Below are 16,913 nucleotides of genomic sequence, written 5' to 3' on the forward strand. Positions count from 1 at the left end.
TAGTTGAATTTAACTATTTTAAATTACCTCGGCTTTAAAGAAATTTGCATCTCTGCAAGTTAGTATATAATTATATATTCCATAGATGTTTTTTTTAATTATGAAATCCCATAGACTGTGGACTGTTGGAAGTTAATACGTGATTAAGAATAATGAAGAATCATCAAGTTCTCAGACCTGTGGAGTTATGCCAACAGGAGATTTGGCCCACAATGTTTAGAAAATCCTTGCAGTGAGAATGTTGTTCCTATAATTTCTGTTTCCTAATGGGAATATCACATTTTGTGCACTATATATATGAAGGTGATTGTCGCACAAAGCACTATCTTTCCACTCTTCTAGTTGAAAGCAAGAATATCAGTAACCTCAGAGTGGTAATCCCAGTTATAATGTTGCCTCTTGCTAGACATGGATAAGATACATTACATTCCTTCCTGTGATATTCCTGTGTAAAGAAGTACCTATTTATACATTCTAAAATGTAAAAATTTAGTTAGCTGTTGTTTGTAAAAGGCTTTGAAGATGGTAAGCGCTGTAAACATCACATAGTATTTTTGTAATAACCAAGTATAAAGCCTCAAGCTTCAACCCTGAAACTGCCCCAGAACTGTTGCAGTGAGCGTAAAAGATCTGAGATTTCATTATGAAAACCCCTGCATTGTAGCACATGAATCAGAGCTGAGATTTCCTGTAGTTTTCGTTCAGGCTCCTCATGACCTTCAGCATTTTTCTTAAAACTAGCCCAAACCTCTATTCAAAGCCTGGCTCAAACCTCCTTTCATGGGGTGTGAAATAGTGGTTTCTACTCAAAATCTTTTATCAGTCTTGGTTCCTAGTTTTTTTTGCAAGGATGTGCGGACTTTCACAAGCTATAAAAATATTACACTCTGCTTATTTGGGTCCAAGTAGAACATCCACCTGTCTCCAGTATATGTTAGTCATGTTCTGATATTCCTGTCCCACTGCATGGAAACAAATGATTTTTGGATACCAGATATTTCACACCTTTGATTTTAGCTTTAATTCAGATTTCAGAGGAACTCATTTCTCTGAAATATTTGAGACTGCAAGTTAGTCTGATCTTGAGAGAAGTGCAGCCTGGTGCTGCCCTGGAAAGTCTCAGAGAAGCATTGACAGTTTGGATTGCTTTGGAAGTTCACACTTCATTGGTTGTACTGGCATGAAAACCCTTGTACTTCATGCATGTCCTGATGCCCAGGTTTATATTTAACACTCTACAAGTAACTACTGTTGCCTAATTCAATTTGATATCTCATGCAAGGCACTGACTTGGAAGGTTTGTCTTGGGGTAGTGGCTGGGGTGGGAGATGGCCTGCCTCAATTATGCTTCATACTGTTCTGGAAAGTGGCCTGAGAATCAAACTCTGTCATTTCAAAATAGGTGTAATTGGAAGTGTGAATCCCTTTACACTTCCAGAGTGACAGAAAAGCCCCTGCAGACTGGCAGCATATTTTGCAGCCCCTGACTGTTGACTGGTTGGTCAATCAAAAGGAGAGAGCATCACAAAGGTTTTTAATACTAGCTCATATTGCCAGTGGAATCAAACAAGAACCTTTTTTATTTTGTGTTTTTTCTGTTATGACATGCAAACTTACCCTGTTACTGAGAATGTACCCAGACAGAAAGCACTGTAATAATTCCTGTTTTCATGATGATAATGCAGTCATTGTGTTTAATGAAGCTGTCAGAAAGATGTGACCAAGGAGGGGGCACAGATACATACAGTCATTTTGCACTCTGTCTTTATGAATGAGTTTTCCTGCCTGGAAACAGGTTTATGTCAAAGTTTTGGATCCAGTAATTTGCCAGTCCAGTAATTTGCTGTATCTCAGAAAGCTTCTTTAGTGTTGGAGATTGAAACAGGTTTCTGTGGATTTCCAGCCTCAGCTCTGAGTGCGCCAAAGATGTGGTTTCTGACATTGACCATTCATCTCTATGGGTATAGTTTCACATCACTTTTTCTCAGGGATTCATCTGAGTTGGAGTTGCTTTTTCTGGCCACTTGTTTCCTCAGTCCACCACTGTGGACACACATCTCATTTGTGTTGCCTGAGCTCCTCACAGAGAGCAGGAGACTGAAGCAATCCAGGTTATAAATGGTGATTTGAAAAAGGATCAAACCAAGATCATTCTGGTGATCCAACTTAAATTTCAGTCCACGAATATTTGTACTGTTGTAAGTGATGGGGCAGCATGCTGTAACCAGCAGGGATGTCTTAGGCTGGCTTTACTGCTGAGAAAAAATATGTAAAATTGCACCTGAAGTATCTAAATTTCCTCCTCTGCAAATAAGATAATCATGTTTGCTAACCCCAGTGAAGTATACTGAAGTAAATTACTTAAGATTTATGAAGCCTTTGAAAATACTGAAAAGTTAGATGCTCTACTGGGAGAAAGCATTATGACTTTCAAAGGGAGAAAGATAATCATTATACAAGACTGGTATTTGCAAGTGGGTCTAATTAAGACATATGAAATGATTCTGGATTTATCAAGACTAGGAAAATTATTTAGGTTTCATAGCTATCAGTTAGTTAGCACGATTTAAACATAATTTTGCACCTAACACAGGTGTTTTAACATTTAATTCATGATGGGCATATCAGTTGGTGGTGATGAATATTTAATATTGAACACCAAATAATCAGTAATTCTTCTACAGTGTTTGATAAAGAGACTGGCAGTGAATTATGAAGGAACAGTTATTTTTAAATAAAGATGACCTAGCACTTACGTTGTAGAGCTGGATCACAGCTTTTTTGAAGTTCAGGAGTGCTCAGATTTGAATTATTTTCATTCCTTTTCTAAAATAAACATTCTTCCCTCTTAATTAATCCCTCTTGGAAAATCACTGTTGTATATATGCCATTGTAAGAAGTACCCAGTGATGCAAGAGGTCTGGTGTGATTCATCCATGTATTTGCAAGGAGAGTGCCCGTCAATATACTGAGATAAACAAATAGCCCACGTCATTTTACCAAAAGACAATCTTCTCCACGTACTGTGCAGTGAGGTCTGACTTGCTGTGCTTATTTCTGACTCCTGACAAAGCTGACGTGGCTTTGTAGTGAGATATAGAATTAGCTGCAGTCTCAGTTTTGTTTATTTCTGAGCAGATAATTTGTTTTTACCATATCACAGAATCACAGAATCACAGAATGTTAGGGATTGGAAGGGACCTCGAAAGATCATCTAGTCCAATCCCCCTGCCGGGGCAGGATTGCCTAGACCATATCACACAGGAACGCGTCCAGGCGGGTTTTGAATGTCTCCAGAGAAGGAGACTCCACAACCTCTCTGGGCAGCCTGTTCCAGTGTTCAGTCACCCTCACTGTAAAGAAGTTTTTCCTCAAATTTAAGTGGAACCTCCTGTGCTCCAGCTTGCACCCATTGCCCGTTGTCCTGTCAAGGGATGTCACTGAGAAGAGCCTGGCTCCATCCTCATGACACTTGCCCTTTACATATTTATAAACATGAATGAGGTCACCCCTCAGTCTCCTCTTCTCCAAGCTAAAGAGACCCAGCTCCCTCAGCCTCTCCTCATAAGGGAGATGTTCCACTCCCTTAATCATCTTCGTGGCTCTGCGCTGGACTCTTTCTAGCAGTTCCCTGTCCTTCTTGAACTGAGGGGCCCAGAACTGGACACAATACTCCAGATGCGGCCTCACCAGGGCAGAGTAGAGGGGGAGGAGAACCTCTCTCGACCTGCTAACCACACCCCTTCTAATACACCCCAGGATGCCATTGGCCTTCTTGGCCACAAGGGCACACTGCTGGCTCATGGTCATCCTGTTGTCCACTAGGACCCCCAGGTCCCTTTCCCCTACGCTGGTCTCCAACAGCTCTGTCCCCAACTTGTACTGGTACATGGGGTTGTTCTTGCCCAGATGCAGGACTCTACACTTGCCCTTGTTATATTTCATTAAATTTCTCCCCGCCCAACTCTCCAGCCTGTCCAGGTCCCTCTGAATGGCTGCGCAGCCTTCCGTTGTGTCAGCCACTCCTCCCAGTTTGGTGTCATCAGCGAACTTGCTGACAGCGCACTCTAATCCCTCATCCAAGTCATTAATGAATATATTGAATAGAACTGGTCCCAGAACCGACCCTTGCGGAACTCCGCTAGACACAGACCTCCAACTGGACTCTGTCCCGCTGACCACTACTCTCTGGCTTCTTTCCTTCAGCCAGTTCACAATCCACCTCACTATCCGATCATCCAGACCGCACTTCCCCAGTTTAGCTGCGAGGATGCTGTGGGAGACCGTGTCAAACGCTTTACTGAAATCGAGATAGACCACATCCACAGCTTTACCATCATCTATCCACCGGGTAACGTCCTCATAAAAGGCTATCAAGTTGGTTGAGCAAGACTTCCCGCTGGTGAAGCCATGCTGAGTGCCCCTAATGATCCCCCTGTCCTTGATGTGCCTAGAGACAGCACCAAGAACAAGTTGCTCCATCACCTTTCCGGGGATGGAGGTGAGGCTGACCGGTCTATAGTTACCCGGGTCCTCCTTCTTGCCCTTTTTGAAGACTGGAGTGACATTCGCTTTCCTCCAGTCCTCAGGCACCTCTCCCGTTGCCCACGACTTAGCAAAGATGATGGAGAGTGGCCTAGCAATGACTGCCGCCAGCTCCCTCAGCACCCGCGGGTGCATCCCATCAGGGCCCATGGATTTGTGGACATCCAGGTTGCTTAATTGGTCCCTGACCCAGCCCTCATCAACCAAGACAGATTCCTCCTCTATCCTGACTTCTTCTGAGGCCTCAGGGGTCTGGGGCTCCTCAGGACAGCCTCCAGCAGTATAGACAGAGGCAAAGAAGGCATTCAGTAACTCCGCCTTCTTTTTATCCTCTGTCTCCAGGGCCCCCACCTCATTCATCAGTGGGCCTACTTTGCCTCTAGTGCTGGCTTTACCTGCAATGTATTTGAAGAAGCCCTTTCTGTTGTCCTTGACCTCTCTTGCAAGGTTTAATTCCATGGAGGCCTTAGCTTTCCTAGTTGCCTCCCTACATCCTCTGACAACAGACTTATATTCCTCCCAAGTGGCCAGCCCCTCCTTCCACGATCTGTACACCCTCTTCTTCCACTTGAGTTTGCCCAGCAGTTCCCTGTTCAACCATGCAGGTCTCCTGGTACCCTTCCTTGACTTCCTACCTGTTGGGATGCTCTGATCTTGAGCTCGGAAGAAGCAGTCCTTGAATGCTAACCAACTATCTTGGGCCCCCTTACCTTCTAGTACCCTGTCCCATGGGATTTCCCCTAGCAATTGCTTGAAAAGGCCAAAGTTGGCCCTCCTGAAGTTCAGGGTTGTGATTCTGCTAGCTATTCTGTTCCTGCCACATGAGATCCTGAACTCTACCATCTCATGGTCGCTACAACCAAGGCTGCCCTCAACCTTCACCTCTTCAACCAGACCCTCCTTGTTACCAGCAGCGCTCCTCTCCTAGTTGACTCATCCACCATTTGCATGAGAAAGTTATCATCAACGCACTGGAGGAACCTCCTGGACTGGGGATGGCTGGCTGAGTAGGCCTCCCAGCAAATATCAGGGTAGTTGAAATCCCCCACAACAACCAGGCCCTGTAATTGCGAGACTGCTCTCAGCTGCCTGTAGAAGGCCTCATCACCTTCCTCATCCTGATCCGGTGGCCTGTAATAGACACCCACAACAGTATCACCCCTGCAGCCTGCCCCTTAATTCGCACCCACAAACTCTCAACTCGCTCCTGATCTGCCTCTGGACAGAACTCAATACATTCTAGCTGCTCACTCACATAAAGAGCAACTCCACCACCTCTCCTTAGCGGCCTGTCTTTCCTGAACAGGACATAGCCATCCATGACCACATTCCAGTCATGCGAGGCGTCCCACCAAGTCTCTGTAATTGCCACTAGATCATAGCCCCCCGACCGAACACGGATTTCTAACTCCTCCTGCTTATTCCCCATGCTGCGTGCATTGGTGTACAGGCATTTCAGGGAGCGAGCTGGGCACACCGATTTCATCCCAGATTCACCCCCTGATTTCACCCCAGGGGGATGGGGGGCCTCCTGGTCTACCTCGACACTAGAGCGTTGCCCCAGTGGTGCAAGCCCAGCTACCACCCCATCCCCCTTCGAATCTAGTTTAAAGCTCTCCGAATGAGCCCGGCTAATTCCTGTCCCAGAACCCTTTTGCCCCTACGACATAAACCTTTCCCATGTATCACTGTCACGCCTGTTGTCTTATAAAACTGGCTTCATTAGAAGCCAATTAGAATTATAAAATTCTGGCTTCAGATCCTCTGTTCAGTTAACCAGTAGATTTATACAGGGAATATCCCCACAAGGAAATACGTTCTCACCTGTTTTCAGGACCTGAAGCAGTACTCAGTCTTCCACACCATTGCCCTTCACACTAGTAGGTGGTGCTGATGGTGTAGGTAGGTGAGTCAGATATAAGATCCAGTGGGCATGTCTTGTCTTTACTTTAGTGAAACTGGGTATTTACACACTCATACAAGGCGATGGCTTTCTAAAGGAAATTTAGCTTTGTAACCTTGCCATGGTAAATCACATGCTGCACTGCAATAAGTGTGAAGAGGGAGGGAGGAGGGGACAAAAAAAAAGTAAATAAAAGGTGAGCAAGTTTGAGTACTATAGATTCTATAATACCCAGCCAGCTACCCACCTGCCCAGGAACGGTTTGCAATGCGACTCTTACTTGCTTATGAAAATACCTGGAACAAAACACAACTGGGGAAAAAGATCTCTTTAAAGCTTTTCAGAATTTCAAGTGAAGTGCAGTTCTTCTCAGTTTGGCAGGCTGTTTCTCTCACTGAGCAGTGGCATAGGTACCAGGATCTGCTCTCTAGTTATTTCATTCCAAAGGTGGAATAATTCAGGGCTCTTTTATCTCCAGCTGTTCCTCTCCTGGATTTGCCATGTCAGGGGAAGGAGTAGGGAGAAAATCTCCATGAAGGTTAGTTAAAACATTCCTAGCCATTTTGTTCCCCTGAGGACAAGTCAACCAGCATCTTCCCTGAAATAGGTCCCAGCTCCTAAAGCTGCTGCAGAAAGATCCTTATGAGGCTGCAAACCACCACTACTGGAGTGTTGTGCTTTTACACCTGCTTCAGGTCCTGTCTTCTTTATGTTCTCCTGACCCACACAATATACCGCATTACCCAGAAAGCACTTTAGCCTTTGTAATTTCTGTAGTCAAGGTGTGCTGTGAAGGACAGATAGAGCATCTTGCAGCTTTTTTTCCCCTCCCTGGAGAACTTCTGCTAAGCAAAAGGGGTGCCCTGCCTTGAGCCATCTGTCTTTCTCCTAGCTTTGCCATCCTGTGCCTTCTTTCTCTGTGCGGACTCCTGCCACAGGCAGTGCTTTGCCTAAGAAGGAACATGCACTGTGAAAAAAACCTCTATATCCAAAAGGAGAGATCCTTGCAAACAATACCCCTGCACTGTTCAGATCCAGAGGAAAGGGATGGAGGTGGTTTATATTCACGTGTGTCTGCCAGTTTAGCAGGATCTGCTGTTGACTGGCAGGAGCGACTTTCTCTGTTGCAGGTGCTGTGCTATTACTTTCTGATCTTTTGTGCAGCTCATGAGGCCATTTTCTTCCTTCTCCTACAGATTCCCCAGGTGTTCCTCCAAGTGCCAATGCTCATCATCTTTTCAGAGGGTTCAGCTTCGTTGCCTCTAACTTGGTGCAGGAGCCTGCACAGCAAGATGTGCACAAAATCACCGTCCATCCAATTGTGCAGGTACTGATGCTGACGTTATACTTCAGACTTGATGGGCAGATACATGTGTGCATAGTGTATTTAAACTGCCTCAGCATTCTTACTGGTATTTCACAGCTACACAGGGTAGGTAGAAGGTGTTTACATGCAGCGTGTAGGAGGTGGAAAAATGACAATTTTTTCCCAAAGGCTTTTATCTTTAAGTTCACATTCTTCACAGCCTTTGCAAAGGAAACAGGAATCGCACCTTATCACAACTGAAATGAAAAGTACTTCCGAATACCACAAACACTGTTCTAGTTGTGCATACAGGGCAGGTAACAAAGTGTTGTTTCTTCAGTGAATGCATGTCATTCTCAACAGTTTTGTCTTGGATTATGTGATATAGTCTGTGTTGGCAAAGGGGCTCAATGAACTACTGCTGTAAGCTCCCACAGACACGGAGCCCAAGTTCCTGGATGTAAGAGGCCACCGTGTTCCTGTTGCTGTTGCACAAGAGCCTGGGTGTATTCGCATAACCCAGAGTGCCTTGACGGGGGAAGGACACTTACCAGACACTTGGTTCTTTGCTGCCATTCCCCTACAACATGCTTTCCAGTTATTGTAATTTAAACCAGAAATAATTGGCTCAATACATCAGAGTAACAGTGAATTGGGAGAAAGAACTGGGCTGCTCAAAGAGGCAGCAAATTTTCCCACAGGAAAAAGTTCCTCTCCTACCCACAGCCAAAGGTATACATATCTCAAGGGGAGAGCCCCTGACTGTGGTTTTCGTAGGTTTTCATAGTTTTCATCTCTATTTTAATAATTTAGAGTGGAATGTGTCATATTCTTAAAGATTCTCTTATGCAACAGTAAGTGAAATGTTACCCAAGCAATTACATCCCAGAAATTTTATATATATTCCTGTGGTTTGCTTTGTAAAAATGCATTGAATGTTAACACATGCATGTCTTATAATTTAGAAGGTGCTGTATGGACTTTGCTAGTGAGGTTACATTTTTAGACAGAGGATCCTAGAGGATTTTTAGAGCTGCTGGTCATTTCTTGAGTCCTGGGGTGGAATTCGCAGCAAAGCCTCAGACCTGGGTTTCACCATCTGACCAATCCACTTGCCCATTTTCCAAAGGGCATATGAACTAATGATGCCCTAGTTCATTCTATACCCTTCAATAAATAAAATTAGAAATTTAGAAGTATTTTCCTGCTATTTTCACTAGTAATATATTTTCTTGAATTAGGTTGGTTTAAAATACTAACTTTTCTCTCACACAGAAATCATAATTAAACATATCCTGGACAAGACCTCCACTGGTCTGGAGGCACACTCCATATGTGGGGTATCTGTTTTGAAGACTGTGAAGCTATTAGTAGTTTATAAGTTACCGGGTCCCTCAGTAATTAGAAATAAGTTTATTTTGTCAAGACATGTGGGTTTGTCGGGGGATTTGGGCCCACAGTTTCCTGTGAATTTCTAATAGGAGGTGATTGTCTGCATTCCATAAATAGTTTAGAAAATCACTGCTTTTTTGCCATTACTTCTACATGGACAACTCTGTTTTACAGACTGGAAAAAGGTAAAAAGGGAGGGGACACACTTGTTTAGGTAAAGAGCTTCAGATTTTTTCAACTGGACTTAGAAAAACTCCTAAGGACAAGAGAGCTCTGTGAAGCAGATGAGATCAAGTGCTTCCTTTATTAAGACAAGGCTAGTCCTTGCTTTTACATACCCATGTCCTGATTACCTTGTTTATTTTGTCTTTCCCTATAGCAGTTACATGGGAACAACATTCACTTTACAGATGGATACGAGATCAAGGAGGACATAGGAATTGGCTCCTATTCAGTGTGCAAGAGATGTGTTCATAAAGCTACAGAAACAGAGTTTGCAGTGAAGGTAAGAAAGCCTTCTGGTGGATGCCAGAAATGCGGTTGAGACTGCTCTGCCAGCCAGAGCAGCAGTGCGGTCAGTGGATGTTTTGTTGGCTTATTTCTTGTTGGTGGGTGTTGCTTGTTTTGTTTTGTTTTGTTTTTTTTCTTTTGGAAGATGACAGGTTTCATGATAAGCCTTATATTATTTCTCACACCTTAATCTCATCAAGTAAAATTCCTGGATGGAAAAAACCTTTACAGTCTTGCATGGAAATCCTGCTAATCATTTCAGCCATGCTCCTTGCAAACTAGATAAGATTTTTAAGAGATCCTACATTGAATCATCATAAATAAACAAAATAACATTTAAAATGATCACAAAGTTGAAATAGCATTTTATTCTTCTTTCTCAAGTTATTTAGTTCTGATATTTTTTATTGTAATTAGATAGATTTGTCAGTGAAAACCACGATCACCTTCAAAAACTCGCATTTCCTTTTGTCTCCTTGACATTCAACACTAACATGCTACACAAAGGAGCAAAAGGCAATCTTCAGCAGAGATTTAAAATATTAATTCAGTGGAATTTAGTTGGCTATTAAAGACAAGTCAGTGAACTTCAGACTTGGTCAAGCAACACCACATAAAACAGAGTCACTGCAGCTGCAGAGGCCAGGATGTAGGTGTGAGGGAACCTTTTCTGATAGGGAAGAACTTTGGTAGAACTGCTTTGGAAGGTCATGCTCAGAGGACTAAGTCACAGTCTCTATTAAATGCTATCGAATAAACAGTATACAGCTGCTACAGAGGGCAGAACAGACCAATGTATGTGGCAAGTAGTTGTGAGATTACGGCTCAGAGGAAGAGTTCCAAACACTCAACTTTCTTTAAGAAAAAGGCATAGCAATTAAAACACTCATATGATCGAAGAGTATTTCATGTTTTTATTCTTGTACCAAAAAGAGACAAAATTGGATTAAGTGAGGAATTACTATAATGAATTTGAAAAGACACAGACAGTTAAGTCGGATCCTTTCATTCTGTATGATCTCATAGGAACAGATTGCTTAAATGAGCATAAGACAAAAAGTAGCTCCTTGAAATCAGTACACAGAGAGATGTATTTACCAAACTTGCAGTAAACAAGGGATTCTAGCCAATTGCCACTCTGCTTTTTTTTTATTTTAAAATTTTAGAAAATATATGTAAACTTAGCTTATAAATGAGACTGTGTCTTTGCTATTAAATGAGATGATGAGAGCTTAAAGAAGTGATCCAAACTGCAGTCCGTGAGATAAATGAGCTGCAGGTAGTCAACAGAATAATATTACACCTGTTATTCAGTCTTATTTTCCATTGCAAGACTGATGATAACACAGTATCCATGGAAGTCCATGAAAGTTTTGGTGTTTCCCCATGATGGCTACAAAAATCTGGAAACCACAAATAACTGACAATCTGTTGGTGTCACTGTTCAAATAACGGTTGATTTTTCTACGCTACACCATAATTAGGAGCATGGACCTACCAGCAGGTCCGTGGGCTTGCACATGAACATGATAGGATTTTCATTTCTAATGAATGGAAAAATTAGATTTTTCCAGTGTCCAGGTCGTTCGCCAACAGATGGCATTATCTTATAGTAGGTATGGGTTCTGCGTAATTAAATTACATCTGTGATGAACAAAATGTATGTTAAATTAAAGCAATAACTTTAATATTTTACTTATATCAAGTATTGCTGACAGTTTTCTCAGTGTAATACAGTCAGCGTGAAACTGAAATAGAAAGACCTTGGTCCTCAAAGATGTCTAAGTGCCTGAATTCAAGAGGGTCCAGCACCTACTCAGCAGCTGGGGGTTTGGAGTACCTCAGAGGATCCAGAGCAAACTCAACACATGGAGACACTCAAAACTCCAGAAGAGTTTAACACTTTGATTGCTAAGTTTACGCTCTTTCCCATTTTTATTAATCTTACCTCTTTTTATTCCTTTCTTCCTCCACTTCTTATGACTCATTTCTTGTCGTGCCGATATGTCTTGATTTTGACCACCAGTTTAGGCAACACATGCAGCATCTCAGTTTCTGACACAGTGTGAGTCAAATGTGTAGCACAGATTTGGGGTTGGAGACGGTTGGTGGGTTTCTGTTTGTACTGTCTTTCCAGCACATTGAGTGCTGCCTCTTTGATTATTATTCCTACCAATATATTCATTTTACTTTTTTTTCAAATTTATTTTTATTTCATATTAAGATTATATCATTTTGTTGTCAAAGGAATTCGCTTTCATAAAGACTGCACAATGCCACCCATTTCAAGTAATCAGATAGCACAGGAGTTGCAACTGATATTATCATAATTATATATCAGTCCCTTTTGACATACATCCTTTAACTCTCTCTGTAAAAATCACTGTAATTAGACTCTTTTGATTTCTTTCAGTAAGTATAATTTTCTCAGTGCTCCCTCATACATAACATTCACAGGAAAAAATATCTGCAGTGATAGTTTGTATGGTAGGCAGCAGCCCCATTTGCCTGGCACCACCTCATTAAAAGCTCCCTCTTTAAGATGAACTGCTGACACGTCAGAGAGCATCATCCCGTCTACCCAGGGGAAGCTGATGGTAGTGAAGGAGGTAAGGAAATGGTGTGATGGCATCACCGTGGGAAGACACACATCATGTCACTGGGCAAATCAGCCCTGCATGGAGACTGCCACTCACTAGACCTTATTTACTATTGCTGAGTTGTGCCGTACTGAGACAGCAGAGTACCGAGCCAGAATAACTGGAGGCTGGGCTACAGCCAGAAAATCCACTCAGAAAAACAAAACCTTTCCCAGCCCAGAAGCAGAATATATTTATTAAAATGCAAAACATTTCATCTCTTTTCTTTTTGCTGGCCATGTGCAACTAATTTGGGGCCATCTTATAGAGATAATTAGATGTCTAGCAGTGCAAAGAAGTTCTTTGCTGGTGTTGTAAAAGCACTTGAACAGATCTGGAATTTCACTCATTTCAGAGTTCAGTGAGACTAGGCACGTCACTCACTGAGGTGCTTTTGGAAGTCCCCCAAGACACCTCTCTGCGCCTGTAGGTGTCTAACTGCCTTTGTAAATCCCATTACTGAACCTGCAGAAAAAGAGAATTTTCTTGCAATCTATTCCCTCTTCTACCATTTCATCTGTAAAAATGAAATGCTAATAATAAACTCTAAATCTATTTTAGATGTGCCCTCAGGGTTCTAAATGCAATATTTAAGAATTCAGACTTTTATTTCCACTTCTGAGAGCATTTCAATACCATGCAACAGAAAACCTTGTAGACAGCCAGATTTCCTGCAAACTGCGTCTACCCTGAAACTAGTAGCCACCTACCTGGGTCAGTGCAGGTAGATGTTGGTTTAGCAAGTCTTTGTATCATATTCTACTGCATGTACATACTCTGAGGTACTTTTAAAATTTTACTCTTAGACTTTCTTTCCATCTCATTCCCAAGTGAAAAAAAGTATGAAGTTATGAAATACAAGTAAGGATATTGTTCATTCTTCTGAATGCTTTATAAGACTCTGGTAGAAAGAAAAGAGATGGGGAAAAAAGAGTGTTTGTCCTCTGACAGACCTCTAACGTGTTTCAGATTCTTCTGCTAGAATATTGATCATCCTGACTACAGCAGGCATAATGATTTTTCATAGCAAAGGGAACTGGCATTGTCGATCACAGTTACAAGATTCATGTTGGTATAAATGTAACAGTGAGGTCAGAAACAAAGGAAAATCAGATCAAACTATTTCAGTCACATCAGTATCTAGAGAAAATAAGACAATTAAGTAGAAAAATTATGCTAGAGCAGATGTGAGGGATTTCTGTGGAGGGAAGAAAGTCTGCAATGGAAGCCTAAACACATTAAGAGCCCTCATTTGGTAAACAACGGCAATGCTACAGTTCAGAGTTCTTGGTGAATCAGATTTTTCAAAATCTGCCAGAGATTTGATGCAAGTAGCATATTCCAAAAGTTTTTCTTTACTTAAAACCATTGTGCTGGTTTCAAGCTTGCATTCCCACTTGTGAAGCTTTCAAGCTGAATTTTCAGATATGCTTCTTACTGGTGCCATATTAAGTAAGTTTGCAAAGGACCTGATTGCATCCCCCTTTTTCTAAAGATTTCTCTATTTAGATTGACTCCTTACTACCAGGAAAGATTACTGGTGGTTAATAGCTGAGTAGAAACTGCTGTTGCCTTGGCCTATTCTACCCCCAGTATAGTAACTGCCCCAAACGTTGCAGAGGTGGGTGGCATAGGTGCCAGCTCCAACAGCTTGATGCCAACTGTTTTCTTCTCCAGGTCAAAAGAATATCTAACTGGTTAAGTCTTATGGATTTTTAGTCCTTCCATGCTGTTAGAGCCAGGGTGAACAATGGGGTAAAAGGACAGGGTACACACTTCTCCCTCCCTTAAAGAAGAAAAACATATAGTAGAGACAGTCCCAAATGACAAGTCCAATTTTGCAGATGCCAATATTACAGTGGAATTTGGATCTCGAAACAGATGTGAATTTCATGACTTTTTCCTATCTCTGTAATGTACTAGCCAACTATTTGGCTCCAAATGTTCCACAGCTGTGAGCAAAGCCAAATTTTGCAGTCTATGTCTGCCTCTGGGATACAGGTTAGTTTATGCTAGAGTCCTAGTAAATCCTACAGTTCATATATAATTCTGGTAATTATGAAGCACTGGAAGTACATCTATCTCGGCATGTTTTCGTATGTGCAAACTGGGGAGAAGGTGCATTTTAATTAGCTATAAAAATGCAATACCAGTGATGTCAACATGCTATCAATAAATAGAAGTCAGTAACTCATGAGAGCTGTTTTTAGCAGGCCTGTGTAATCGACTTGCTATATACCTCTATTTATTTGCTAATAACAGTGAGTGACATAGTCACCAAAAGCTGTAGGAATTCCAGAGTTTTTTCATAATTTATTTAAACTCCATTTTCCTCTCCCATTGATGTTCATGGTCTTGGTTTGGTTGTTTTTAGGTGGTTGGTGTTAGTAGATACAGTATCATGCTAATCTGAAAGCAGGAGGTTACACAGTGGTATTTAGTTGGCTCTGCAACAGTTTCTCCATAACCTATATTATGGTTATGTCAGGAGTTTAGTGCTGAATGCAGAAAGCGTGAATAACAAAAAAAAATGGTAGTCTTTAAGATTGACTGCAGCGTGGTGCACTCTTTTGCAATTCTTTTAAAGAAAACAGGAATCCCGAACACATGTAGCTTTATTTATTGAAACAGGAAAAGGAAAAAAAAAGGAAAAAAAAAAGGGTCCAAAGGTCATCAAATCTCCTTGACAGTTAAGGTGTCTGTAGATCTAGAGAGATTTGCTTAGATTTGCTTCTCCTTAACCATAGAAAGTCACTAAAGTGACTTTCCTCTGAAGTGAAACAGACTGTGAAATTTTCAGGGGAGGCTTTGTGTCTATTTTTGTCTGTCTGGGAGGTACCCAGTGTCTCGTGGAACATAGATAAATATATCAGTATTTTAACAAGCAAAGTCAATGGAAAGTTTGCTGGATAACCTCAGATTTCTTGGCCCTGAGCCTGCCAGCTTGTCAACACCAGCAGGTACCTGTCCACCGCTCGTCCGACCTTTCCTCCCTCTGCCTGTGCCAGAGTTCTCCAGGTCAGAGCCACTGGTAAATGCATCCCCTTTAAATTTAGCTTTGAAATTTAGCAGAAGTTACCTGCTGCTGGAGCAGACCAGTAACAGGACTTTACAAGGGTGAGGATGGGCTGAATGGGTATGGATCAGATTCTGAGGTCCTGTCTCAGTTCTCATTCCATCCCTAGTCATGCAAACTCCTCTTGGCTTTGCTGGGTGGCTGTCACAGTTAGATTTTTATGGATGACAGTATGGCTCTATCACACCTCGCAGCTGAGGGGAAAAATGGCATCAGGAAAAATATAATGTGATGTAAAAAGACCTCATTAAAAACCCTGTTACCCAACTGAAGGGAAATGGGAGTGATAACTGTGCTTCCGTAAGCCTTCAACTGTCCTTGCTTTTCCCCGAGATGGCTTATCAAATTATCTATGAAGAGCATATCTCTTGCCTCTGCAAGATCATACTGATGATTCTGAAAGATACTTTCCAATATTTTACTGAGAAAATATCTCTGACTGAAGTCTCCCCAAAAATTTTCATTCCTATTTGTTTTCATTCCTTGAATGATATGCGATGAAGCTGTTCAATAAACTCAACTAATTTGTAGGATGGAAATATGAAGATTTGAATACCAGCATCAGACAAGCACCACATAAATGTGTTGCTAGTGTAGTTTTATTAATAAAATTGAAAAACAAATCCATAGATTTCTGTCTTACTAACATGCTTACATATAAGTAAGTGAGTTTTGCCTGTAGTACCTGCGTAGGACTACTAAACCCTGTGGGACCATGTGCTATTTTGGTATCCATGGTTTAAGATAGAATATAAACAAATTAGAGAAAATCTATAGCAGAAAATATGCAAGAATTACAAGGCAAGCTCTATCAAGAGAGCTACAAATATATATGATTTAAGACAGACAAGAGTCCGGTGGGATGCAATCAAAATCTATAAATATCTCTAAAGTGGTATAAATGACGGATGACAACCATTTGGCTGCTAAAGGCAGCAAGACAAGACAGAATGTCTTGAAGCTAAAAAGGGGACTTTCAGAAAAAAAAAGTCTGATGATGAGAGCAGTTGGTAAAACGGACTTTTCAAGGAGATGACCGAGACATCCTCCCCCTCACATACGAAGAAGTTGGATCTGTCATATTAGTGGAAATGTAGCCTTACAAAATGCAGGGTCAGAGGTATAAGACCCCTTCTTACCTTGATAAAGTACAGAGAACACTTACCATGTTCTCCCATGAAATCTGTTTTTTAAAGCTGGGATTCATGGAATACTCTTGTCCAGACACTTCAGTAAAATATATTTTTCACTCTCTGAATGATACTTAAGCTGGTAGTGGGGCACCAGATTCAGTAGGCTATTGGGTGAAATGTAGGAGATACAGTCTTCAGAGCAGATTTAGACACAAATCTCTGTGCTGCTTTGGATTTGCATAGGGAGGGCTGTTTTCCAGAGCACTCTGCAAATAAACCAGCATGAAAAGCCCTAGACTACAACTGGGATCCTTGGTGGATACAGTAAGAGTGATTATAAACAGCATGGACAGGTGTCCTCTAGATATGATGGAAAGAGAAAATTATTTGCAGTAAAATGGAGGAAGTA

General features: G+C 41.7%; 1 protein-coding gene across 2 annotated transcripts in view; it reads left to right on the forward strand.

Moving 5' to 3' along the window:
* Positions 1–16,913, forward strand: part of RPS6KA2 (ribosomal protein S6 kinase A2) — a 202,825-nt gene that overhangs the window by 161,145 nt on the left and 24,767 nt on the right. The window contains exons 13-14 of one of the 2 annotated variants that reach the window (XM_068405539.1): positions 7,645–7,775; positions 9,526–9,651. In XM_068405539.1, the coding sequence (XP_068261640.1) occupies positions 7,645–7,775; positions 9,526–9,651 (257 nt within the window). The remainder of the gene's footprint in view (positions 1–7,644; positions 7,776–9,525; positions 9,652–16,913) is intronic. The other variant, XM_068405624.1, reaches the window with a different exon arrangement.

Source organism: Nyctibius grandis, chromosome 1 (assembly GCF_013368605.1).
Source record: "Nyctibius grandis isolate bNycGra1 chromosome 1, bNycGra1.pri, whole genome shotgun sequence".
NCBI classification, from domain to species: Eukaryota; Metazoa; Chordata; class Aves; order Nyctibiiformes; family Nyctibiidae; genus Nyctibius; species Nyctibius grandis.